Source organism: Labeo rohita, chromosome 11, assembly GCF_022985175.1.
Source record: "Labeo rohita strain BAU-BD-2019 chromosome 11, IGBB_LRoh.1.0, whole genome shotgun sequence".
In the NCBI taxonomy this organism is placed as follows: Eukaryota; Metazoa; Chordata; class Actinopteri; order Cypriniformes; family Cyprinidae; genus Labeo; species Labeo rohita.
In genome coordinates this window covers 6,516,127-6,541,261 of record NC_066879.1, presented here as the reverse complement: position 1 = coordinate 6,541,261, position 25,135 = coordinate 6,516,127, and the positions used below count along the sequence as shown (strand labels likewise).

The 25,135-nt window shown below is 34.5% G+C and overlaps 1 protein-coding gene across 1 annotated transcript in view; it reads left to right on the top strand.

Annotated features, from left to right (window-relative positions):
* The window catches only part of mcf2l2 (MCF.2 cell line derived transforming sequence-like 2), a 113,333-nt gene that overhangs the window by 42,106 nt on the left and 46,092 nt on the right, over positions 1 to 25,135 (top strand). Inside the window, 14 exon segments of the mRNA XM_051122421.1 lie at positions 1,100 to 1,214; positions 1,354 to 1,444; positions 2,903 to 3,022; positions 7,354 to 7,422; positions 7,424 to 7,471; positions 8,009 to 8,158; positions 8,424 to 8,548; positions 9,673 to 9,787; positions 9,911 to 10,030; positions 13,686 to 13,877; positions 14,904 to 15,095; positions 16,387 to 16,564; positions 16,855 to 16,958; positions 17,147 to 17,235. Of these exon segments, the coding sequence (XP_050978378.1) occupies positions 1,100 to 1,214; positions 1,354 to 1,444; positions 2,903 to 3,022; positions 7,354 to 7,422; positions 7,424 to 7,471; positions 8,009 to 8,158; positions 8,424 to 8,548; positions 9,673 to 9,787; positions 9,911 to 10,030; positions 13,686 to 13,877; positions 14,904 to 15,095; positions 16,387 to 16,564; positions 16,855 to 16,958; positions 17,147 to 17,235 (1,708 nt within the window).

Genomic DNA, 25,135 nt, shown 5'->3' with positions numbered 1-25,135 from the left:
TCAGCAAGTCACTGATTTAATTACTGAGTCATTCATTTGATTCGTTTGAACGGCTGATTCATTCCGGAAATAAAGCAAGTGACTCTCTTTATGAATGGGTAAATTGAATCATTGACTCACTAGATTTGTTTAAAAACACACGTTTGTTCATAAACGAAACACTGCGGTGTTTGAATGGAGATGCACAGCTTGTTTTAGACTATTTTTGACAACATAAAGGACAATCAGGCAATAGCGTTATAGTCAATGTCACTTAATATTAGCTTCTTGTTTATTAAACTGTTGTAGTAAATCAATATCTCATTTACAAACTCCCTTAAAAATCATTAAAAGCTGTCACTCATCTTAGTTCATCGCAATCTCACAAAGTTCCCTTATAATCAACGAAGCTCTCTACACTGTAAAAAATAAAAAACACAATTTGTTGAGTCAGCTTAAAATAATTTGTTACCCTGCTGCCTTAAAATTTTAAGTTCGGTCAACTAAAATAAGTTTAGTCAACTTGAAATGTTAAGTTGTACTAAGTAACAACTTAGATATTTGTGTTTGCCAAACTTAACAGATGGGTAAGTTGATTCAAATCAAATATCTAAGTTGTTACTTAGTATAATTTAACATTTCAAGTTAAATAAACTTTTTTTGAGTTGACTGAACTAAAAATTTTAAGGCAGCCAGGTTACAAATTATTTTAAGTTGCCTTAACAAATTGTTTTTTACAGTGTACACTGTGCAGTGAATCTCCTATTTACACTCTCTCTACACTTTGTTTATGAAAGGATTTGTGAGATATGTTTGTGATACATTACTTAACGTTGTAAAAACACATAGAAACCTTTGCGCAAACACAAATATGCTGATCGGGTCAGTCACACTGGTGCTCCTAAATATTTTTTTTCATAGTCAGACGCAATAGTTTTTTAGTCGCAAATGAAAAATGGTCTGAATCGACTGAAATGGTCGCACTGTAGAGCCCTGTCAACAGCCATTCACTGCCATTATAAATGCAAAGAGTGCCATATAACATGTCAAACCTTTTTTCCTCAGGTATAATAACTATGAATTAACTAGTCACTGAACTCCATGACATTTGCATTTGCAGGAGGAAGAGGAAAAGATGGATCTCCTATCATCACCTTCCCAGAGTTCTCAGGCTTTAATGAAGTTTCTGATGAGGATTTCGTTAATGTTGTCACATACCTGACCAGCATACCAAGGTGAAACCTCATCTATTTTTCTAAGGTTTATTGTCGTAATGATTTTCAAAGTGTGTAGTGAAACCAACTGTAGGAACAAGCTGTTTTCTGCCTGCTGGTTTTGGTTTCAATGACCTTTCTGTTTCTGTTCCTCCTTCAGCATGGATGCTGCTAGCATTGGCTTCATCATCATCCTGGATCGCAGGAAGGACAAATGGAACTCGGCAATCACTTCTCTGGCACGGATAGCGGTTTGTACAGGCTCTTGCTGAAGCTTGCTGAAATAAATAACAGCACTTTAACATGATGTTTATAGATCTCAGTGCAGTTCAGAACAAAAAGAACAAGATGTACAGTATAAAGATGTACAATAGATAGGCCTAACAAGCTGGGTCTTCTACTTTGTATTGTATTTTCAGATTTTATGTATGCATGTATGTGTGTGTATGTGTGTAAATAAACAAATAAATATCATTTTTAAAATACTTTTTTATATGTATTGAAATCTTTAAATACTCATTTCTTATTTTACAGTAAGTGATATATTTAGCAAAAGAAAGAAACAGCAAAAAAGAAGGTAAAACATTGAATTAAACATGAAATTGTATAAAGAAAAATAGAAGAACTGAAATATTATCTACTTTTAGTACTTTGAAAAGTATTTTATACTTGTAAATTATGTATTATATGTTATACCTTTAGAAATATAATGAATTTACAAACATAAACATATAAAATCTAAATATACATACTTGAAATTGTTTTTTATTTAAATATTAACAGTATTGTATTGTATAACAGTATTATTATGAGGTTAATAGTTTTATTTTACATGTTCTATTTTAAACAAATTTAATTTAAATGTAATGTAAATATTTAAAAAAATAACTTGGAAAATAACTTGGAAATTTCTAGTAAATTTCACAAACAAAAAAAAAAAAACACTGAATTGAACAAAATTTTAAAGTAAAACACTGAAATATTATCTACTTGTAAAATGTACTTAATATACATAAAATAAATTATTTTTTATTAAATAATAACCTTATTATTATTATTATTATTATTATTAGCATCATCAAAGGAGGTTACCAGTTTTATTTCACATTATATTTTAAACCAATTTAATGTAATTTTAAATATAATATAAATACTCTTAAAACAACAGGTGTTAAAACATTTGTAACTTGGAAATTGCTAGTAAATTTCACAAACAATTAAAACAGCTAAATAACTAAATAAAAGCAGGTAAAATATTGAATTTACATGAAATTTGAATGATCTACTTGTAATACGCACTTCAATAACTTTGACAAAGTAGTTTTTACGTGTATATTATTTATTATACCTTAATAAACATTATATTATACCTTTATAAGGATAATAAATTAACAAACATATATTATTATTATTATATTATTATTATTTAATTATTATTATCAAAGGAGGTTAGCAGTTTTATTACATTTACATCTATCTATCTTTACTTGTATATTTTATATTATACCTTTATAAGTATAATAAATTAACAAACATGAATACGTAAAATCTAAATATACATCATACCCATTTTTTTTTATTTAATGCAACAAGTTACAAAGACAACATAGGTTGCAAGTGTTTATATGGTTAATGCCACAGAATTGTCAAAGAAAGAAATCAAGTCTTTATGTTTACTTGTATGTTTAATTTTCTTTTATGACCCAAAGGGCTCCTTTCCAGGAAATCTCCAGCTTGTTCTGGTTCTGAAACCTTCACGTCTCCTCCAGAGGGCCATCGCTGATGTCAGTATGCGGTTACATAGGGATGACTTCAAATTGAAGGTACCGGTAAGCATGCTTCTGTCTGTCTGGACCCTCAGCACGTCCGTTCATATGCCATACGATGCGCATGGTTCCTCAGGAGTGTTTGTAACCATGATCACTCATCCACTAAATTATTGACACACCTGTCACCCTGTTGCATTATGCATGTGTGAAAGGGTGTTAACCTACAGAATGTGTGCAGATAATCTCTAACGCCACTTTAGAAGATACAGGGGACAGTGTTACAAAAACATTGAGGTTCCTGTACAATGCCTTATCGCTGTTTGTACGTCAAGCCGTTGGCAGTGAATGTGTGTAATGCAGCTTTCCCACATATTCATGTGTCTATGGCTGGCAAATGCTGGTGCATGAGATTATCATCTGCATGCTGCTTCTCATGTGACGTTAAGGAAATGAAGATTGTGCTGTGGTGTACATATTTCTGTTTCACAAAATGTCGTCTACAGATGAGTTCGATAATTAGTCTTTCAAAGGTATATCACAAGTTCAGAATTTTTGTCTCTCCTTTATTTCAAACAGTGGGGCATTGACAATGAAAACGAATGGGACCAATTCATTGCAACATAATACAATGAACTCTAAAACCTTAAAGGGATAGTTCAACCAAAAATGAAAATTACCCACCCTCAAACCATCCTAGGTGTATATGACTTTCTTCTTTCAGACAAATACAATCAGAGTTATATTAAGAAACGTCTTAGCTCTTTTAAGCTTTATAATGGCAGTGAATGGCTGTTGAGATTTTTAAGTTCAATAAGGTGCATCCATCCATCATAAAAAGTACTCCACACAGCTCCAGGGGTCAATAAAGGCCTTCTGAAGCAAACTGATGCATGTTTGTAAGAAAAACACCCATTAAAACTTTATAAACCATAATCTAAACTGTCGTACTCATTTTTGTGAGAAAGTGGTTTTTTAGCGGATGTAGCACAGCCGTGGTTAAGGCAAGGCGAGTTTATTTATATAGCATATTTCATAGAAAAAGGTACCTCAAAGTGCTTAACATAAAATGAAGTAGAACAAACACAAAAACAATAATAAAAACAATAATTCACAAAAAAGGCAGTAGAATAATCATAAAAACGATAATCACAAAAATAAAAAACCAAAAAAAATTTAAACTTTTAAAATGATTTAAAAATTGATTTAAAATAAATTTAAGACAGTTAAAAATAGAAAAGGATTATACATAGTGCAATCAGTTCGGACGTAGCACAGTGCTCATTCAGTGAATGCACAGCTAAACAGATGAGTTTTGAGTCTAGATTTAAATGTAGCTAATGTTTTAGCACATTTGATCTCTTCTGGAAGCTGATTCCAACTGCGGGCAGCATAATGGCTAAAAGCGGATTCCCCTTGTTTTGTGTGAACCCTTGGTATTTCTAACTGACTCGATCCTAATGATCTGAGTGGTCTGTTAGGTTTATATTCAGTGAGCATATCTGCAGCGTATTTAGGTCCTAGGCCATTGAGTGATATATAAACGAGTAAAAGTACTTTAAAATCATTTCTAAAAATAACTGGAAGCCAGTGTAGGGACCTGACGACTGGTGTGATATGCTCAGATTTTCTGGTTCCAGTCAGAATCCTGGCAGCAGCGTTCTGGACGAGCTGCAGCTGTCTAATGGTTTTCTTTGGAAGGCCAGTAAGGAGACCATTACAATAATCCACCCTGCTTGTGATAAAGGCATGAACAAGTTTCTCCAAGTCTTGGCTGGAAACAAAACATCTAATTCTTGCAATGTTTTTGAGATGATAGTATGCTGATTTAGTTACTGCTTTGACATGACTACTGAAACTAAGGTCTGACTCCAGAATCACACCAAGATTCCTGACTGGTTTTTAGTTGTTTGACCCCTAGAGTCAAGGTATGCATTCACCTTAAGAACTTCCTCTTTGCTTCCAAATGCAATGACTTCAGTTTTCTCCGTGTTTAACTGAAGGAAGTTCTGGCACGTCCAACTGTTAATTTCATCAATGCATTGGCAAAGGGAATCAATGGGGCCGTAGTCATTTGGCGATAAGGCTAGGTAAATCTGGGTATCATCAACATAGCTGTGATAGGCAATTTGGTTCTTTCTCATTATTTGACTTAGTGGGAGCATATACAGGCTAAACAAGAGCGGCGTTAGAATTGAGCCTTGAGGGACTCCGCACGTCATGGACGTCCACTTAGACTTATGCCCTCCTATACTCAAATAATAACCTCTCTCTTCTAAGTATGACCTGAAGCAACTGAGAGCCATCCCAGAAAGCCCGACCCAGTTTTCCAGTCTCTCTAGAAGAATGTTATGATCGACAGTATCAAACACAGCACTAAGATCTAGTAGTACAGCACTGATATTTTTCCAGAATCAGAATTTAAGCGAATATCATTTATCTTAACGAGCGCTGTCTCTGTACTGTGATGCGGTTGGAAACCAGATTGAAAATTGTCCAGGTATCCATTTGAATTTAAGTAGTTGTTCAGCTGATTGAAAACTACCTTTTCAGTTAGCGGAAACTAAAGATTACAGTTTAGAAAGTTTTAAATATGGATATTGTTCTTAGACAAATGCATTGATTCAGAAGGCCTTTATTAAAAGTGGGACACTTTTTATGATGGATTCACTTTGTTTTGCTTCAAAATCTCAACACCTATTCACTGCCATTGCAAAACTTGGAAGAGCCAGGACATTTTTATATATAACTCTGACTGTATTTGTCTGAAAGAATAAAGTCATATACAATAGGATGGCTTGAGGGTGAGTAAATCATAGGGTAATTTTTATTTTTGGGTGAGCTATTGCTTTAGAAATCTGTGAAAATTAGCATTTCAACAGTTTTATAGCTCTAATATTACACAAGATAACAGATGCCTAATATGTATGCTTTTAAACATATTTATTTATTCCTTAATTTTTTTTTATTTCTGTTCTAAGTGCCTCACTATAACACCATTTTTTTAATCAAAGGATATATGTCTTGCAAAATGTTTGCATGCATATTTTAAGGAAAGGTTGGAAAGTTGCTGTAATAATACTAAAGTTCATGTGATAGTCATCATATGAGCGGTTTGAGGTTGTTGGGTCTGACTGTTAATAAAAGCAACTGTGGTATTTAAAGGAGAAGTCCACTTCCAGAACAACAATTTACAAATTATTTACTCACCCCCTTGTCATCCAAGATGTTCATATCTCTCTGTCTTCAGTTCATTTCTTCCAAAATGCAGTTTAAATGCAGCTTCAAAGGGCTCTAAACGATCCCAGCCGAGGAAGAAGGGTCTTATCTAGCGAAACGATCAGTCATTGTTTTCGAAAAATAAAAAATTGTATACTTTTCAAGCACAAAAGCTTGTGTAGCACAGGCCCTGGGATGTGCATCCATGGATCGTTCTTGAATGATTCGTTCATTTTGAACGAATCTTTAATGTGACTCGGGAAGAACGAGTCGTCTCGGGGAGTGATTCGTTCAGTTGCGCATGCGCAACATCCTATTAGGTTCTGTACTGGAATTAGTTCACCTGTTTCGAGTCTTCGGGTTTTTCGAGACGTTCGTTCATCTTAAGGGGCTGTCACATGATGTTGATTTTGCTAAAATGAATGAAATGATTCGTTCATTCTGCTGAACGAGACTCAAAGATCCGAGTCAGTAAAATGATCCAAACTTACCATCACTACTTTGAATTGTTCATCGTCTGTGTGCTCCGGCTCAAAAAAGTAGAATGTGTCAAAATTTTATTTTCTCCTACAACTTCAAAATCGTCTGACATCATTGTACCTTTTTATCTGTAAACAGCGTTTGACGTACTTGCACTTTCTTAGTCTTTGTGTATTCGCTTTGTAAACACTGGGTCTGTAGTTCCACCTACATTTGGCTTGACCTTTTGACATGATTCAGTAGTACATGAACGTGCATCCCAGGGCCTGTGGTACACGAGCTTTTTTTGCTTAAAAAAAATAAAAATAAAAAATTCAGAAAAAAATGACTGATATTTTCGCTAGATAAGACCCTTTTTTCTCAGCTGGGATCATTTAGAGCCCTTTAAAGCTGCATTTAAACTACATTTTGGAAGTTTAAAATCGGGATACCAATGAAGTCCATTATATGGAGAAAAATGCTGAAATGTTTTCTTCAAAAAACCATAATTTCTTAACGACTGAAGACAAAAAGACATGAACATCTTTGATGACAGGGGGGGTGAGTAAATTATTTGTGAATTGTTGTTCTGGAAGTGGACTTGTCCTTTAAATGTAACTTTGTAGTAATATAGGGCAAACATTTAGTTACTGTTACCCCAAATACACTTAATATATATTATGGGTAAGTCTGTGTGCTTTTCTCTTCTCTTGTAGATTGTTATGCTAAATTCCCTGTCAGACTTGCATGGCTACATTGACAAAGGCCAGCTGACCTGTGACCTGGGGGGGAACCCTGGACTATTGCCACAGTCAATGGATTCACCATCGCACTGTAAGAAAGTTTTATTTTTTTTATATATATATATATATATATATATATATGTGTGTGTGTGTGTGTGTGTGTGTGTGTGCGTGTGTGTGTATATAAACTAGGGCTGTCAGTTTAACACAACGTGCTGGCCCCGCACCCAGGCCTGTATGTAATCTTATATTTCATATGTTTTATGTTCCATAGTTTACATTAGGCCATTGCTGCCTAAATGTTTATGTGTAATAAATTCTATGTTGAATCAAATAAAATATTTCTTTCTAAACCTACAGTTTGTAATGTCTACGTGACACTTTCTCATTTACCACAAAAATAGCTTTAAATAATCTTTTATGGGTATTTTCACAGTCAAATTTATTTTGCGAATTAATCAAAACATTGTGTAATTACTTAGATCAAAAAATTTGAATCAACTGACAGCCCAAATATAAACATAAATGTACTGTATGTACAGTGCTCAGTTTTGTATAAGCATGTAACCTTTTGATTGACCTCCATATATATTATCTATTCAGACTGTGTTAAAATGTTGTGCCCTAGGCCATTGAGAACTTCGCGTTGACAGTGAAGAGCACAGCACAGATGCTGCAGCAGTTTGGAACTGACCTGGCAGAAACCGAACTTCCCAATGACGTGCAGTGCACCAAAGATTTGCTCATATCACACACCGAAAAACACGATAAGCTCAAGGTAGCGCATCACATTCATGAAACAGTAGTTCATGTTGGTTCTTCTGTTGTCATATGATTTGTTTAATGCATGTCATTATAGTTTTGTCCTACTGTATACATGTGGAATCTCTCGGTTATCTTTTATCAGTTACGTGACCTTGGTTACGTTTCTAACATAGTGTGGAACAGCAAAACAATATGTATGTTTATCTTGATTGAATTAATATTTGCATATATACAAATCTTGCAGTAATTGTAAGCCACATTTCCTTCTCTCTGCACAGGACGAGCTGAAATTGGCTATAAAACAAGGAAATACTCTGCTGTCCTGTATCAAAGACCAGGCCAGCAAAACTGAGAGCCACGTTTTAAACCCAGATGAGGTAGAGAACCAAACAACCGTTGAGAGGTGTGTAAAAAAATTTGGCCAAACACAAAATATCATACTATCAGTTGTGACCCAGGACCACAAAACCAGTCATAAGTGTCATTTTTATCATCTTAAAGCTGAATAAATTAGCTTTCCACTGATGCAAGATTTGTTAGGATAAGACGATATTTGTCTGATATACTACTATACTATATACTATAACTGTTTGAAAATCTGTAATTTAAGGGTGGAAAAATATTTAAAAAAATAGATAAAAAAATAATCAAAATATTGAGAAAATCGCCCTTAAAGTTGTCCAAATAAAGTTCTTAGCAATGCATATTACTAATCAAAAATTAAGTTTTGATACATTGACAGCAGGAAGTCTTTACTTAATATCCTAATGATTTTTGGTGTAAAATAAAAATCGCTAATTTTGACCCATAGAGTGTATTTTGGCTATTGCTACAAATATACCTGTGCTACTTAAGACTGGTTTTGTGGTCCAGGATCACAATTATGATAACTTTTGCAGAATCCCAGCTAACAATAGAACGTTGGTAATGCAGATGTTCCATTTTATCATTTTGACAACAAATGTTACTAAAAAAAAAACAAAACATTCCATAAAGGAAGTATAAATAATGTTTTTATGCTCATTTTGAGAACATGTTTAAAGACCAGATAACTTTGAACGAACGTTCTATTAACACTACTGCAAAAGCCTTTGTTCACAACCTGTTAGCTGGAATTATGCCATAACGCATTTCTGGGTGCCTACGTGACATGCAAATATGACATACGTGAGTAAAACAGCACATTTACTTTTTAGGAGATTTTAACCACCAGGAATTTTAAATAAAGATCTTGATGGCATCAGCCAAAAAAGTCACAGAGCAAGTTTTATTCTAATGAAAGATTATGAGCATTTTTTTTAAAACTTGCACCATGAGTCATTCACAGTAGGAACAGGAATATTGTTAAATATTTTTAGATTTTCATATTGAAGTCATTTCCTCTATTTCAAACAGATGAGTGCAGTTCTTGTTACAGTAGTTATTATTCTTTAAAGCCTGGTAACATCTCATGTTCCTCTGTGAAATCTAATTCACTTCAGCTCCTCTGACATACACACTGTAAAAGCGTTTGTTTGTTTGTCTCAGGTTGTTAGCGCAGCTCGATGAGACGGAGAATGCGTTTGAACAGTTCTGGTCGAGGCATCACCTCAAATTAGAGCAGTGCTTACAGTTACGCCACTTTGAGCAGGACTTCAGAGAGGTACGGTGCAATGGATTGGCTCAAATGAAGTCTCTGTAAACTTAGTATGCAGCCATTATACCAAATATCCCTGTAGCGGTTGTCTGCCAAGCTGAAATTGCTCTGTTGCATCCATTGTGTCAGGTGAAAGTTTCTCTAGACAGCCTGACGGAGACCTTGCTGGGCCTGTCTGACACCGGCGACTGTGTGGCTCGGGTGGAACATCTACTGGGAGATCTGAAAGCCTTGGAGGACAAAGCTCAGGTCAAAATCTTTTGCATCTAAAACTAGGCCTGGTATGCAAAGCATACAGGGCTTAGCAACAAGCATTTGTTCTGCTCCCTGGGTTAAACCAGGTTAGATTTTACTTTCCCCAGTCACTGTATAAATCTGTGTGCAGTGGAGATCAAAATTAGAGAACAACCTACAGTTTCCTCAATTTTAAGGTCACTGCTTTGTCCTATTCAAATGTATCCTAACAGGAGTGTAAGTGCAGTTTTTTAAAGCACATTTCATAAATGAAACGTATTCTGAAACATTATAAAAATCTTATATTTGAGAAAGAACTCTGATCAAAATTAGAGAACACTTACAAATACCTCCAAGTTACTGGTGTTAATCTGGCACGTTCCTTAATTATCTGACAAACCCTATTTAACTGCCAGCATTTCTTCAATTTTCACTGAGATTGCAAGATGGCGGTTTAGCACTGCAGCTGGAATTGCTTGCCAGTTGAGTACTGAACAGGGTAAGGATCAGTCTCAGCATGGTTAAGAAAAGTCAGACTGAAGTGACCTCTCTGCAGTGACCAAACCTCTCATGAGCAGAAAATATCAAAAGGCTAAGTTCACCTTTGCTGAGGAGCATGTTGTGTGGAGAGAAGAGAACTGGTCCAAAGTTCACTTTAGTGATGAGAAGTTAAATTGATTTAGGTCTGATAAGAAACACTTTGTTCAGCGTCCAACTGAGGAAAGACTGAAGCTCAAGAGCATAAAAAAGTCAGTGAAAGGTGGAAGAGGAAGTGTCTTGGTTTGGGGGATGTTTATTATGTTTATCTTTCAATCCGCCTGCAATATTCATGCAAGACAATGCCCACGTCACACTGTAAAACAGGTAAAGCAATTCCTTAAAGCTAAGAACACTGAAATAATGAAATTGCCAGGCCAGAGTTCAGATCTAAACCAGGCTAAAAATCTTCTTGGTGACACAGTTGGTGAAACCCACTACAGTTACCAAACTATTAGGGGTGTAACGATACATGTATTTGTACCGAACCGTCACGGTGTGGACATCTCGGTTCAGTGCATGAGGCCTTACAACGAGTACAGGCAATTCACCCTCAATCCAGAAAGGGGCGCCCGCAGTAATGCAACTCTGTTTGATAACCGCCAGCAGAATGCGAATGCTGTGAGTTGCGCGCTTGAAAACAAAGCACACTAGACAAGTGAGCATGTGCTGATTCTGAACGCGTCTCTCACTGACAAAAGAGTAACGTATATTTTAAAGGCTTGTGCACTTGCGAAATGGTGCTTTGTGCTCTTGTATCCTACCTCTCTCGTTCGGCACAAATCCAAATATTCCATTATATTTCCATATTTGCGATGCATCCATATGTTAAACTATTATTTAGTATGTAAATTATAGACTTTGTACTTCAGTCGCGTTCTAACACAGTGAGGCCGGCGCGAAGATGTTGGGTTCATTGTGTTTTATTTTGATAAAGTACCAACTGCACTGTTAAGTTAGCAATGCTAGAAGCCTGGAACTGATATGTTTGGTGTTTGTGTGCGTTGGCGCGATTACTTCACCTTTCTAGCTAAATCAACTTAAAAAACAAATAGAATGTTGCTTTCTGCCATTTGAGTTTCCTTTCTGTCACAAAACTGGACTGAAACTCAGCAAATATCCACAAGTTTCCTACGCCCCATGAGGCCTTGCGTCAAAAGTGGGAGCGTCTTCCGGTTCAAAGTAAACAAGCGGGACGTGACTCTCATTCATTCAACAGTTGACAGGAGTGACTTTCCTCTGGCTGTTTCGGGAAAAGATTCAAAGCTTCGAGAGTTTCGAAAACAGCGCGACGTGGTGGTTAGTAAAAAATAAAACAGCCAAAAGCCTGTGAAGCTCCGTCGGAAGAAGCATTCACCACAGTTTCCATAGATCGACTTGTTATATGCACAAATGAAAGCTTAACTGCGTGTGTGTTTGTTTGTTGAATTTCTGACTCTGATAAATTAATTTACCCATTAAATAGTGCCATTAAATGCCAGTACGAATATCAATATGATTTAATAGAAGAATAGTGTACACATATATTAATTGTGTATGGCAAATATTTAATTTTCCTGAAACAATTTGTATTCTTCATATTACTTGTATGACTGGGTATTTCAAAATGTAATTATTAAATAAGTCCCAATGAAAATGTACTGGCAAAGTAAGATCTAGGGGTCGAACATTACAACACGCAAAGTAAATCGCGCACATGACTGGACAGAAAGTGAGGCTTCTACGGAAGTGCCCTTTAACACAAGCTCTGATGTCTCGGTTCAAATGCCATTTTACTAGTTGACAGCCATTTAAGATTTATCCAAACTTGCTAACGATGTGGGAACACAAATTCGAAAAGCATACGTTGTCCCTAAGAACCGTAGTGACATCTCTTATAAAGGCTTGCAACTTTACAAAGTAAACAACGGTCCAAAAAACACTTAACCTCTTCGCTAATTAGCACACAAAATAACATTGGTATACTACATCCGCCGCCTCACTGGAAGTTGTACCCACATTCTTTTTTACAGTAGCACCCCCTGGAAACTTCTGGATAGGCTGCGTTACGTGTTGCACAGTTTTTTTCCCCTTGATGTCCTGCAGCCGTAAATGTGCTGAAGTCATTTAAAGCAAGAGCATCTACACTTCCTGCTAAATGCTGATAGCTGTAACGCTCTTCTGTACCAGTGGTTGCTGTTCTCTAATTTTGATCAGTTTGTTTTTCACAAAAGTTTTTGTTGAAATGCCTTGGATATTTTGTTACACATGTTAGTAGAACAGTGGTATACCTACAGGTAATATTCCTTCAAATTTTGAGTAATGAAGATTAACAATATTTCAGAAAAAAAAAAAAAAAAAAAAAAAAAAATTAAGTATTTATAGATTGTTCTCTGATCTCCACTGTATGTAGGTATGTATACAGTAGTCAACGTTTGAAGTGGATCAGAAACTTTAATCAAAGCTGTCCTGAAGCCAAAAACTAAAACCCGTTCTTGTTTTAGGACAACTGTTTTGATCCACTTCAAATTTTGGACACTGTGTGTGTGTGTTTATTTATATATATATATATATATATATATGTGTGTGTATATATATATAAAAACACACAGTTAATTTTATAACACACACTGTGTATGTGTTTATTTATATATATATATATATATATATATATATGTGTGTGTGTATATATATATAAAAACACACAGTGTCCAAAATTTGAAGTGGATCAAAACAGTATATATGTGTGTGTGTGTATATATATATATATATATATATATGTGTGTGTGTGTGTGTGTGTGTATATATATATAAACACAACCACACACACAGCAATATTTGCAAGGACTAAAAAACCTGCAGTACTGGTTACCAATGCATATTTTGCATGCTGGTCCTTATCATGAAATGTTGGTGTGCTGGTGTCACCAGCAAGATTTTTAACTAGCTTAACTCTCCTAATCAATCAGCTTATCTAGAAAGACAGTGCATTTCATTTCTTGGCCTTTTTCAGAATGCCAAGAATGTGCAGATATTATGTGAATGCGTGCGGTACATAAAGCTGAACTTTGATAATGAATAAAAGACTCTTCCTACTGTTACAACACATAGCAGTGTAAATCAATCATAGTCTGTTAATATTTTTTGTGTACAGGAGTCCTTGGAGAAGGCTCAGCTTCACGCTCAGCATGGTGACCAGCTCATTCAAAGTAACCACTACGCCGTGGACTCCATTCGACCAAAGTGTGTCGAACTGCGTCGGATCTGCGATGACTTCAGCAACGAGGCCAAAAAGAAACGTGACATCCTGACCAAATCACTTGAAATCCACAAACGAATCGACGAGGTCCGTAAAACAACTCACATCCTGTCAAATGACTACACAGACACATTAACATTGAGTTTTTACCTTGAAATGATTGATATATATTGTAAATAATACCATATAGACACCATATCTACATAACTAGTAATATGGCAGTCACCTGAACGCAGATACTTGGTACACAATGACAGTAGTGCATGCTGGGAACAGCGGTATCAGAAAAGCTGAGTAGGTTTTACTTAATTTTATAACGTTGATATTTACGCTTTAATTTCTACACTTGATTTGAGTACTAATATAGAATTAACTTTTTAAAGTTAATATAGAATTAACTTTTCATTTTTTTTTATTTTTCATGTAGAAATGACATTAGTTTTTCTGTGGTATTTGCTTCACCACAAAATCATTTTTATCAGTGTAGTTTTTGCATTATGAATCTTTAGTTTATTTAAATCTATTTTTTTTGCCATGTAAAAAGTTAGTTTCATTGAAGAGTAAAACAAGAAAAACGTTAAATAGAAAGAATAGAAACAAAATATTCTATTTGAATTTTAATTGAAGTTTTACCGTTTTTATGTACTTTTGGCACTTTCATCAGTTTTGAAATATTTTATTTATTTTTGTTATAATAATTTTTGTACCTAAATTTCATCTTATTTATTTCAGTTAGTTGCCAAAGTAATGTTTCTAATTCTCTTTTAGTTTAATCTGATATTTGTTAGTTTTTCAGCTGTGTCAGTTAATGACAGTTTTAGTTTTACATGGTAAAAAATGAAGTATGTTTTACATGAAAATACTATTTAAATTTTTCTACTTTAAAACTTCATGTTTTTTCAGTGTAGATAATAATTAAAAACCATTTATGGCTGACTTTATCTGTTTGCGTAATAAATAAAAAAAAATGACAGCAGCTTCCTTTAATCACTTTTATTTTATTTATTTTAATATTACTGAATTAAATAACCTGCAGTGTTTGCCTTTCTAGTTTTAAACTGGGTCCAGGACAAATAGATGCATTGGTGTGTCTCTGTGGTTGTGTGTTGGCAGGTAAACCAGTGGTGTGAGAGTGGAGTGTATCTGTTGGCCTCTCAAGCCGTAGACAGATGTCAGACCCAGGAAGGTGCAGAAGCAGCGCTGCAGGACATCGAGCGGTACATGAACACAGCCAAAGAGCAGCAGCTCAGTCACCTCAAAGACCTCAGCAATCAGTATGAGATCATCCTCTCAGAGCTGATCAAGGTACAAAACAATCTGGTTACATTTGAATACATTTGTATACAGTGGAATCCAAAAGCCTATTTTTGGCAATTAATCAAATTGTTTGGAACACTTTACATGAAGGTTCCATTTGTTAAAGGGGTCATCGGATGCTAAGTTGACTTTTTCATGTTGTTTGAACATTAATGTGTGTTGGCAGTGTATGTACACATCTACCCTATAATGATAAAAATCCATGCAGTAGTTTTTATTAATCTGTAAAAATAATATCCCCTTTTTCAAATCGAGCCATTCTCAGATGCCTGTCGTTGTGGTGTCACACCCACAGAGGCCGCTCCCATGATAGTTGATTGACATGAGCGTCTTACCTCAGATCAGCTGTAACAGTCCGACCTCCATTGTTTCGATGTCGGAGCAGGGATGTAAATTAGACAAGAATATCTCAGATTGAGCGACTGAGGTGTTGTGTTGCTGGATGTAATAATGAACATAGTGGTCGTCATTTACTCCCGACATCTGTTTGTGAATGGAATGCACCTCCCGATCTAAATTAATGCGTCTATGTCCGCGCGAATCATTCATGATCTAGCTTCACTTACAGCAGAAGTAAACGCGCTAAATGTGGCTAAAGTAAACAATCTCTCGGAGCAGCTCGTCTCTCCACAGAGAGAAGAGAGGGGCGGGGCAAGCAGAGTTCATTTGCTTTTAAAGGAACAATCCCTCAGACTGGGATAATTTTTGCAGAGCTCATTTTGACAAGGTAAAAAAGGTGTTGTTTTACACTACCATTGAGAATTTTTAGCCAAAGTATAGTATAGACTTTTCATTAAGACCCTAAAGAATCATATCAACTTGTGGAAAATGGGCATCCGATGACCCCTTTAACATTTTTTTTTTAAAGATTTTATAATATTTGAGTTTATTGAATAAAAATACCCAGAAGGTTGGATTAAACATCTAACCTGGTTTTTACCCAGCGGTGGGTTGTATTTAACCCAGCATTTTTTTTTTTTTTTTTGAGTGTATATCCTTCTTTTGCTTTAATGATAGCAGCACTTATGCTGCCTCAGCTTTCATTGTTTAGTGATTAATCTAAAAATAATACTGAAAATTAAATATTTCAAATATATTACAAATTTGGTTTAATTTTTCAAAAGATTAAAACTAGAAGAATCATAGATTTAACATTTTTGGAGCCCACTGTAGTTGTAATGATACGACCATCTGTTTTTGCTAAAAACTTATTTTATTTAACGAAATATGGCTAGTATTATGTTTTTTTTTCTGTAAGCTTTTATCTCTTTCCATGTAGAGCAAAGCTCAAATCGCTCTGAAAAGGCTGGATGACGTTCAAGAGATGTTTGAGAAAAGACACTCAAGCTTGAAAAAGCTGTCTGCAAAGCAGACAAGGCCAGTGCAACCGGTTGCACCTCGACCAGAGTCTTCACCAAAACGTGCTTCACCTAAAACCCCACATCAACCTGCACCTAGTGAGTTTAAAATAAACCAGGTGTACATTGACTGAAAATGCCTACAGTCCACTAGTGGTTTAGTGGTATTTGTTTGCAGTCTCATTGCACAGTCTTTTTTCCAGAAGCATGTACTAATTTCTGGTCAGTAAGTTATTAATTGGACTCATTTGGGGTTTTAGTGCTCTTTTTTCTGCAAACATACTGATGCTTCGGACTGTAAAGCATTAACGTTAGGCTTTGTATCCTGAATTATTGAAGTGGAAAATATGAGTACCTTACAGTTTAACGCTGTTTGTTTAACCCGACAGCATCAAATCGCAAAGCTACAGAAAACTCCAGCGCCAGTAAGCAGCCCAGTGACGCAGAGCTGGCAAAAAGAAAAAATATTCGCAAAGCCAAAGGTGGCATCAAGGTAGATCAGTTACATGGTCACATCTGAATTAAGTATGTATTTTAAAAAAGCACCTAAAAAGCATTCATATGCATGCTTTACACATTATACACATTATACATTCAGTTCATACATAATGCTGTTTTTCTTTCAATTGAATCCTGTACAGTTTTTGACTAGCGCTTCTGTCTTCCTGTGGCTTCTCACAGATTGAGGTCATGCATGAAGGAGGGCAGGGGGGTTCGAGTCATATTCTCATGAACAATGAAACAGAAGAGTCGCTTTCAAACAGACGCAGGTAAGAACATGTCTTCCGAGAAAGAGCGTCTCGCAACACACAAGATTTTCTGGTAAAGTAAGGTCAGAAAGATCAAGTATGTTAAGCAGTGTCAGAGATTCTCTCTCAGGACAACACTGTATTAACCCACTAGAAGTGATTTTCAGGGACTAGATTAAAATGTGTCCTCAATCTATAAATTAAAATCAAGTCATTTTAATTTTAATTCACATTGTCAATGTGAACAAGTTTTATCTAATATTTGGGTCATTCTGCAGAACTGGTGCAAAGTCAGAGTTGGAAACACCTTGTGTCTTTTTCGACAAATTTTCTATGTATACAAATTGTATAATATTAAAGGTACACATTTCTAGTCACTGTTCACTTAATTTTTATATTGTATTTTATGGTTTGGTTTCCTCTCCCTGCATTTATCACTACCAAAACAAATAATATATATTTATATTTATATTTAATAAGAAGGTTTATACTGACCTATTAAAATTTAGTTTGCATCTACCCTGTAAACATATATTTTGCTATTTTATTAAAAGGTTTTTACAGGTGAATCAGTAACAATTACAATTTTAACAATATTTCAATTGTAATTTATGAGATTGTTTTTTTATTTTGAATCCAAACTTTCTTTGTAAAAGGCAGAAGGTTAATCATACTAATGTCAAAGTTAAGGATTCATTAATTCAAATGAAATGAGCGACCACATCACATCACTAAAACATACTAAAAAAATTGTACAAAGTTAAAATCAGTGAGATGTCAAATGTATCAGTCAGTTTCATAATTTACAAAGTAAAAATATATATAAATAATAAATGTTTATATATATATATATATATATATTTTATTTTTTTTTTTTAAAATGAAACACATATTTTTAAAAATAACAATGAAATAAAATGCAAAAAATATTTCAATATCATTTTCATAAGTTGAAATTTAGGGTTTAGGGTTCGCGACAGCCACCTCCAAATTGAAAATACCTAATAAATAATGATTTTAAATATATTAAGCTTGCTGATATTTTAAATGTTATTGTGGGTTTCAATAGATAATAGAAGGATCATAGTAAACATATAAGATTTGAATTATTAAATGCTTTTTAATGTGTGTGTGTGTTTTTTTTTTTTTTTTTTTTTTAGCAGTTTGCACCAATTCCGTACACTCTCAAAAATGCTGGGTTAAAAACAACCCAACTTGGGTTATTTGGCAACCCAGCACTGGGTAAATACTGGACAGAATACATTCTGGGTTATTTTGACACAGCTGGTTGGGTTAAATGTTTTTACCAATTGTCAATTGTCTATTGTTTAAAAATTATTATATTGCTGGCTTAAAATGGACTGGAACTTATAAAAACACACACAGAATTACTAGAGGCAACAACAATAATCAAAAGATGAACATTTATTATCAAGCAAGAACACATGGACAAAATACAAGACAAATTGAATTTATATCGGTTAATACAGCATAGTTTACAATATTACATACATCTAAACTCTTTTAACAAGCATTTAAGACATAAAAAAGTAGCATTTTAATTTTAGTGTATTCAGCCGTTCTCTGTAATCGCTTTTTACTGAAATAGCGCTAATTCTTGTGCCGGTGTGTCTGTGAAATCTGAGCTGGTGAAGGGCTGCTGTTCACCGGGTTAACTGCGAACTTCAGACCGTGGCCTCGTGTTTCACTCATAGCTGAAAGGTGCTGTGACTGACTCCAAAACCTGCCCATAAACAAACAGTACTAACATTAGAGAACATATTTTAAGATTAAACTAAATTAAACTTAGTACAAAAATGAATAAACTTCATTCATTTTATGCAAGGCAAAAGGCGTTTCTATCCTGCAAAACAACCGCTGCGTAAAACAATACAATTTACAGCACAGAAAAGACTCTCTCCTGTAGAGGATTTAAAAAGCCCGTGCTCTGACTGTAACTCAACAACTGGGTTGTTTCGTCAGAGACAGGCTTAACCCAGCAGTTGGGTAGAAAAAAAACAGGGTTAAAAATGACCCAGCAGCTTAGTTACAGAAAAACTACCCAGCACCGGGGTAAAAAATATTAAAAATAACTCAATAAAATGACCCAACAAGTTAAACCCAGCATTTGGGTTAAAAAATAACCCTGCACCTGCGTAAAAATATTAAAAATAACCCAATAAAATGACCCAACGGGCCAGCATTTATTAATATACAGGATTAACTAGTTTGTCAACATTTATATCTCACTCAAAACGTATAGTACAGCACATCGCATAGCTGTTAACGTCTCGGGACACACCATTGTTGACATCGACAGGTCAACAAACATTTAGCTGATGGGTCTCCTAACTGTTTTCTAATATTCTTTCTCTGCATGACCTGTTCTTTCTTGTATATTGCATAAAAATAACCCAATAAAATGACCCAACGGGCCAGCATTTGGGTTAAAAAAAATAATAACCCAACATTTTTTAGAGTGTAGTATGGCTCATTTAAATAATATTTTTTTCAACCTTGTTTTTTTGGTTTTAGTTAACAAAAAAACACTGTGTGTAGTCTTGTATCATTATTAAAATTGTTAATAATAATTATTAATAATTATTACAGCAGAGCTACATTTATTCATTACTTGTTTTAGAGTTTACTGATTATAATATTACAGACTTAAAGAGATAGTTCACCCAAAACTAAAAATTCACATTTTGTTCTACCTCCTGTTGTTCCAAACCTGTATAAGCTCCTTTTTTCGTTTGAACACAAAAACACATTTTTCGAAGAACGCAGCAGCTTAGTTACGGAAAAACTACCTCAGCACCTGGGTAAAAAATATTAAAAATAACCCAATAAAATGACCCAACAAGTTAAACCCAGCATTTGAGTTAAAAAATGACCCAGCACCTGGGTAAAAATATTAAAAGATAATCCAGTGTAGTATGGCTCATTTATATAATATTTGGCTAATTTATATAATATTTTATTTCAGCCTTGTTTCAATCTTTTTTTTTGGTTTTAGTTAACAAAAAAAAAAAAAAAACACTGTGTGTTGTCTCGTATCATTATTAAAATGATCAGTAATAATTATTACAGCAGAGCTACATTTATTCATTACTTGTTTTGGAGTTTACTGATTATAACATTGTAGACTTAAAGGGACAATTCACCCAAAACTACAAATTCTCATTTTGTTCTACCTGAAGTTGTCCCAAACTTGTATGAGCTCCTTTCTTTGTTTGAACACAACAACACATTTTTCGAAGAATGCAGCAGCTTAGTTACTGAAAAACTACCCAGCACCTGGGTAAAAAATATTAAAAATAATCCAATAAAATGACCCAACAAGTTAAACTTGCTGGGCTGAACCCAGAATTTAGGTTAAAAAATATAACCCAGCATTTTTTAAAGTGTAGTATGGCTCATTTATATAATATTTGGCTCATTTATATAATATTTTATTTCAGCCTTGTTTCAATCTTTTCTTTTGGAAAAAAAAACAACAAAAAAAACACTGTGTGTAGTCTCGTATCATTATTAAAATGATCAATAATAATTATTACAGCAGAACTACATTTATTCATTAATCGTTTTGGAGTTTATAACATTATAGACTTAAAGGGACAGTTCACCCAAAACTAAAAATTCTCATTTAGTTCTACCTGAAGTTGTCCCAAACCTGTATGAGCTCCTTTGTTTCGAAGAATATTGACGGTAGCCAGTTACTACCGTTGTTTTGAAAAAATGCTATGGAAGTCAATGGCTAGCATTATAATTAAATCATAGTTTCCATGTTTTGCGTGGTTGCATGGTTTTTAAGTGATTCATATTCCAGAATATCCTGTTCCCAACCTTCACGCATTTCTCATATATCTTTTCAAGCTTTCCACTGTCACTGTTATCTCACTGGTAACCCTGTATTTACCGTTTGAAAAGTTTTGACATCACTATGACAATAAAATGCCTGTAAGATGACACTTTCAACAACACTCATCTTTGGTGACAATGGCCTATTCTGTTAATTGGGAAAAATCTTTTTATAAGAAACTGACACCACCGAAACAGTGACTCAAACTCTAATGGTTTGTGATGACACATTTAAGCACACGTTATGCTATTTCTAAATATACAGGATTAACTAGTTTGTCAACATTTATATCTCACTCAAAACGTACAGTACAGCACATCGCATAGCTGTTAACGTCTCGGGACACACCATTGTTGACATCGACAGGTCAACAAACATTTAGCTGATGGGTCTCCTAACTGTTTTCTAATATTCTTTCTCTGCATGACCTGTTCTTTCTTGTATATTGCATTATCATGACTACTAATTTCACAACAGACTTCAGACTCACCAGTTCTGCTTTTTACATTTTATTCCGTCATATGTAGCTACTTTTTGTAGTGAGTCAGTCTTTATGCTGGTATCTGGAGCAACATACTCCTTCATGTGCATGCTAAGGTCCGTAAAAGCAATTAACCTTATTACCTCTGCCTGTATAAACATGAGTCTTCCTGAAAAAGTTCTGCTTGGAATGCGAACTTGTAATTGGTGATCCATTAGAATTTAGAATATTTGCTGTATTTTTACAGCTCACAAACTGAATAGATATATAATACATTTAAGCACGAAGAGAATATACCAACTTCCTCTATTTCACACCTTTGGCTGACTGCAAAGCCAGTCAGCCAGTTCTTCTCATTTTTGCAAAACAGGAACAATTACCACAAACAATGTTGTTTCTTACTTCATGTTTTAGTGCTAAAGATTTTCTAAAGAAGACCTGGTCTCTTATCTTCTGGTCAGACTGTTACCATTAGAAGAAAGAAGAAAGGAAACTTTCTTCTCAGGAAGGTTATTGTAGTAAGGACAACCTTAATAGAGTCAGTTTTATTTGATTAAAGTTGGTTTATTGGATAAAAACTGTTTTAAAAAACTCATTTACACATACATTTTTAGTTGCACTTACTCAAGTTATAACCTTTTTAGTTAGATTAACCTTGTTACAGTATATTGAATAGATTCCAGTATATTTAAAATAATTCAAATTAATTAATAAATGTTTTGGTAGTTTTTGCCTGGACATTATCCTTTAACCCTAAAACACAATGCAGTGAGTGCAAAATTTAAAATGCAGGTAAACCACATGTAAAAACAGCACATTCTCACAAATCATCACACATTGATGCTTGGTCAGGACCCCTCTGTGTTAATTTTTAAGAGTTAGTTCACCGAAAAATGATAATCATTTACTCACCTTTAAGTTGTTTCTACCTTGTGTAAGCTTATGTCTTCTGTTGATGAGAAAGGAAGATATTTTGGAAAAACAAAACTGATGCCCATTGATTTTCATAGTATTTTTCTTTTTTTTTTTTATCCATACTATGTAAGTCAATGGGGACCATCAACTGTTTGATTTCCAAAATTCTTCAAAAGATCTTCTTTTGAGTTCAACAGAAAAAGAAACTCGTACAGGTTTGGAACGAACGTGAGGGTGAGTAAATGATGACAGAATTTTCACTTTTGGGTGAACTATCCATTTAAGGCTCTGGGTACCCCTTTAGAGTCATTTTTCGACATGCAGCGTACTCCGTTGCGTTCAGTTGTATGCCTTATGCGTTTAATTCTCTGTAAAAATAGGAATAATTTTAGAAACATTTATACTTTCATAAATGTTTTGGAGCACCTAACCCCACCACTTTATGTGAAGAACGGAGTACTAGGTTTTAGTCAACTTAAAATTATCCCTCTCCACTAAAGTGGTCATATTTCATTTAAAAGATACTCCCGAACTTTAAAGGAAGAAGAGAATTACCCCATGATTTACTCACCCTCAAGTCATCCTGGGTGTATATGACTTTCTTCTTTCACATGAATACAATCAGAGTTATATTAGTAAATGTCCTGGCTCTTCCAAGCGTAATGGCAGTAAATGGCTGTTGAGATTTTGAAGTCCAAAAAAGTGCATCCATCATCATAAAAAGTACTCCACACGGCTCCGGGGGGTTAATAAAGGCCTTCTGAAGTGATCGATGTGTTTTTGTAAGAAAAATATCCATATTGATAAACTTTATAAACCATTGTTTACAGCAAAGGAAAACCAGTCTCTTTTTTCTTTAAAAATTCTCGTTTTGTACTTTTAATTTGTCTAATTCCTCTGCGCTTCTGGGTTCATCCGGGTTCACTCCTACGCCATACGCTGAAACGCCGCTCTATCGCAAACACACATATGATAGTTAGTGGAAACTAGACATTACGGTTTATAAAGTTTTAAATATGGATGTTTTTCTGACACAAACGCATCAATTCACTTCAGAATGCTTTCATAACCACCCGGAGCTGTGTGGAGTACTTTTTATGATGGATGGATGCACTTTCATGGGTTTCAAAATCTCAACAGCCATTCACTGGCATTAAGACGCTTGGAGGAGCCAGAACATTTTTTAATATAACTCCGATCGTATTCGTCTGAAAGAAGAAAGTCATATACACTTAGTATGGCTTGAGAGTGAGTAAATCATGGGGTAATTTTATTTTTTGTGTGAACTATCCCTTTAGCATGACGCAATCCGTCATGAGACACACAAGAGCCAAAGGCTTTTCACAACCGAAGCTGACGTAATGCTTCTTCTGACGTAAATTTTTAAAGTTATTTGACCTATTTGACCTTTTTTTTTAAAAAAAAAAAGTAACATAATAGTTACTTTCCCTGGTAATAAGTTATTTTTATAATGATGTAACTCAGTTACTATTTGTGAGAAGTAACTAGTAACTATAATTAATTACTTTTTTAAAGTAACATGCCCAACACAGCTTATATATAATTGAATTATGGCAATAAAATTCTCATTCCCTTTGCGTCTGCATATTAATGAAAAGATTTCTTATTTAAGACAACAGAGTTCCCTCCACATTAAAAATAAAAATGACCCTAAAGAGGTACCCCATTCCAAAAAATCAATATAGAAAAACCTTCATATTAATACAGAACATTGTGCCGCTTGTATGGATTTTTAGTCATGGTCAGTCATATTTAGTCATGAATTCAAAGAAGTTCCTGTAGCACATGCAAATAAGTTACAGTTTTTATTCATGTCTCCACCCACAGCCCAACCACAAGTCCTACTTTTTGGCATTACAGAAATAGCCAAAACGTCAACGTAACAGAAATTCTTTTTAAAATATCAAACATAGCTGAATATTTAACACTAACAGGTCTTTCTCTTTAACCAAAAAAATCAAAACACCACTTCTGATCCTGCCTTATGAACTACAAATCAGCTGTGTCTGGGAAATGATTCATGTAGTTTCAACAGTGAGTCAGTGGATTAAGAAAACTTTGATTTTTGAAAGTGAAGTTGCAACATGTTTTCAGTATCTGTTTCTTTAGCTTATTGTAATTACGTAACGGAATGAGCAGCAAAAATAATCTGAGTGTAGGTTTTCAGCCCTACTAGTTGATAATAGAATCTGGAAAAAAAATCTTTTTGTACAGGAATGATGGAATTTTAATTCAAAATAATAGTGGGAAATAAAAACACTTATGGCAATGTACTTTTTTGGCATTTTCACATATTCTGATTATTGTCAGCTGTGATTCTTATTATATTCTGTGATACATTAATTTCACATTACAGTACACTGTAAAAAACAAACAGAATTTGTTACCCTGCAGACTTCAAATTTTAAGTTCAGTCAACTCAAATACAGTGCCCTCCACAAATATCAGCACCCTTGGTAAATATGAGCAGTAGGACGGCCATGGCAGAAGCTTCATTTTGTCCTCAGTGACACATTTTTGTGTTTGTTTTGGATCATTGTCCTGATGGAATATCTAAACACGGCCCACTATAAGATTTCTAACAGTGGCAGTCAGGTTTAGACTTTTTTTTTATCTCTTAGTATTTCATAGTATCCATGATG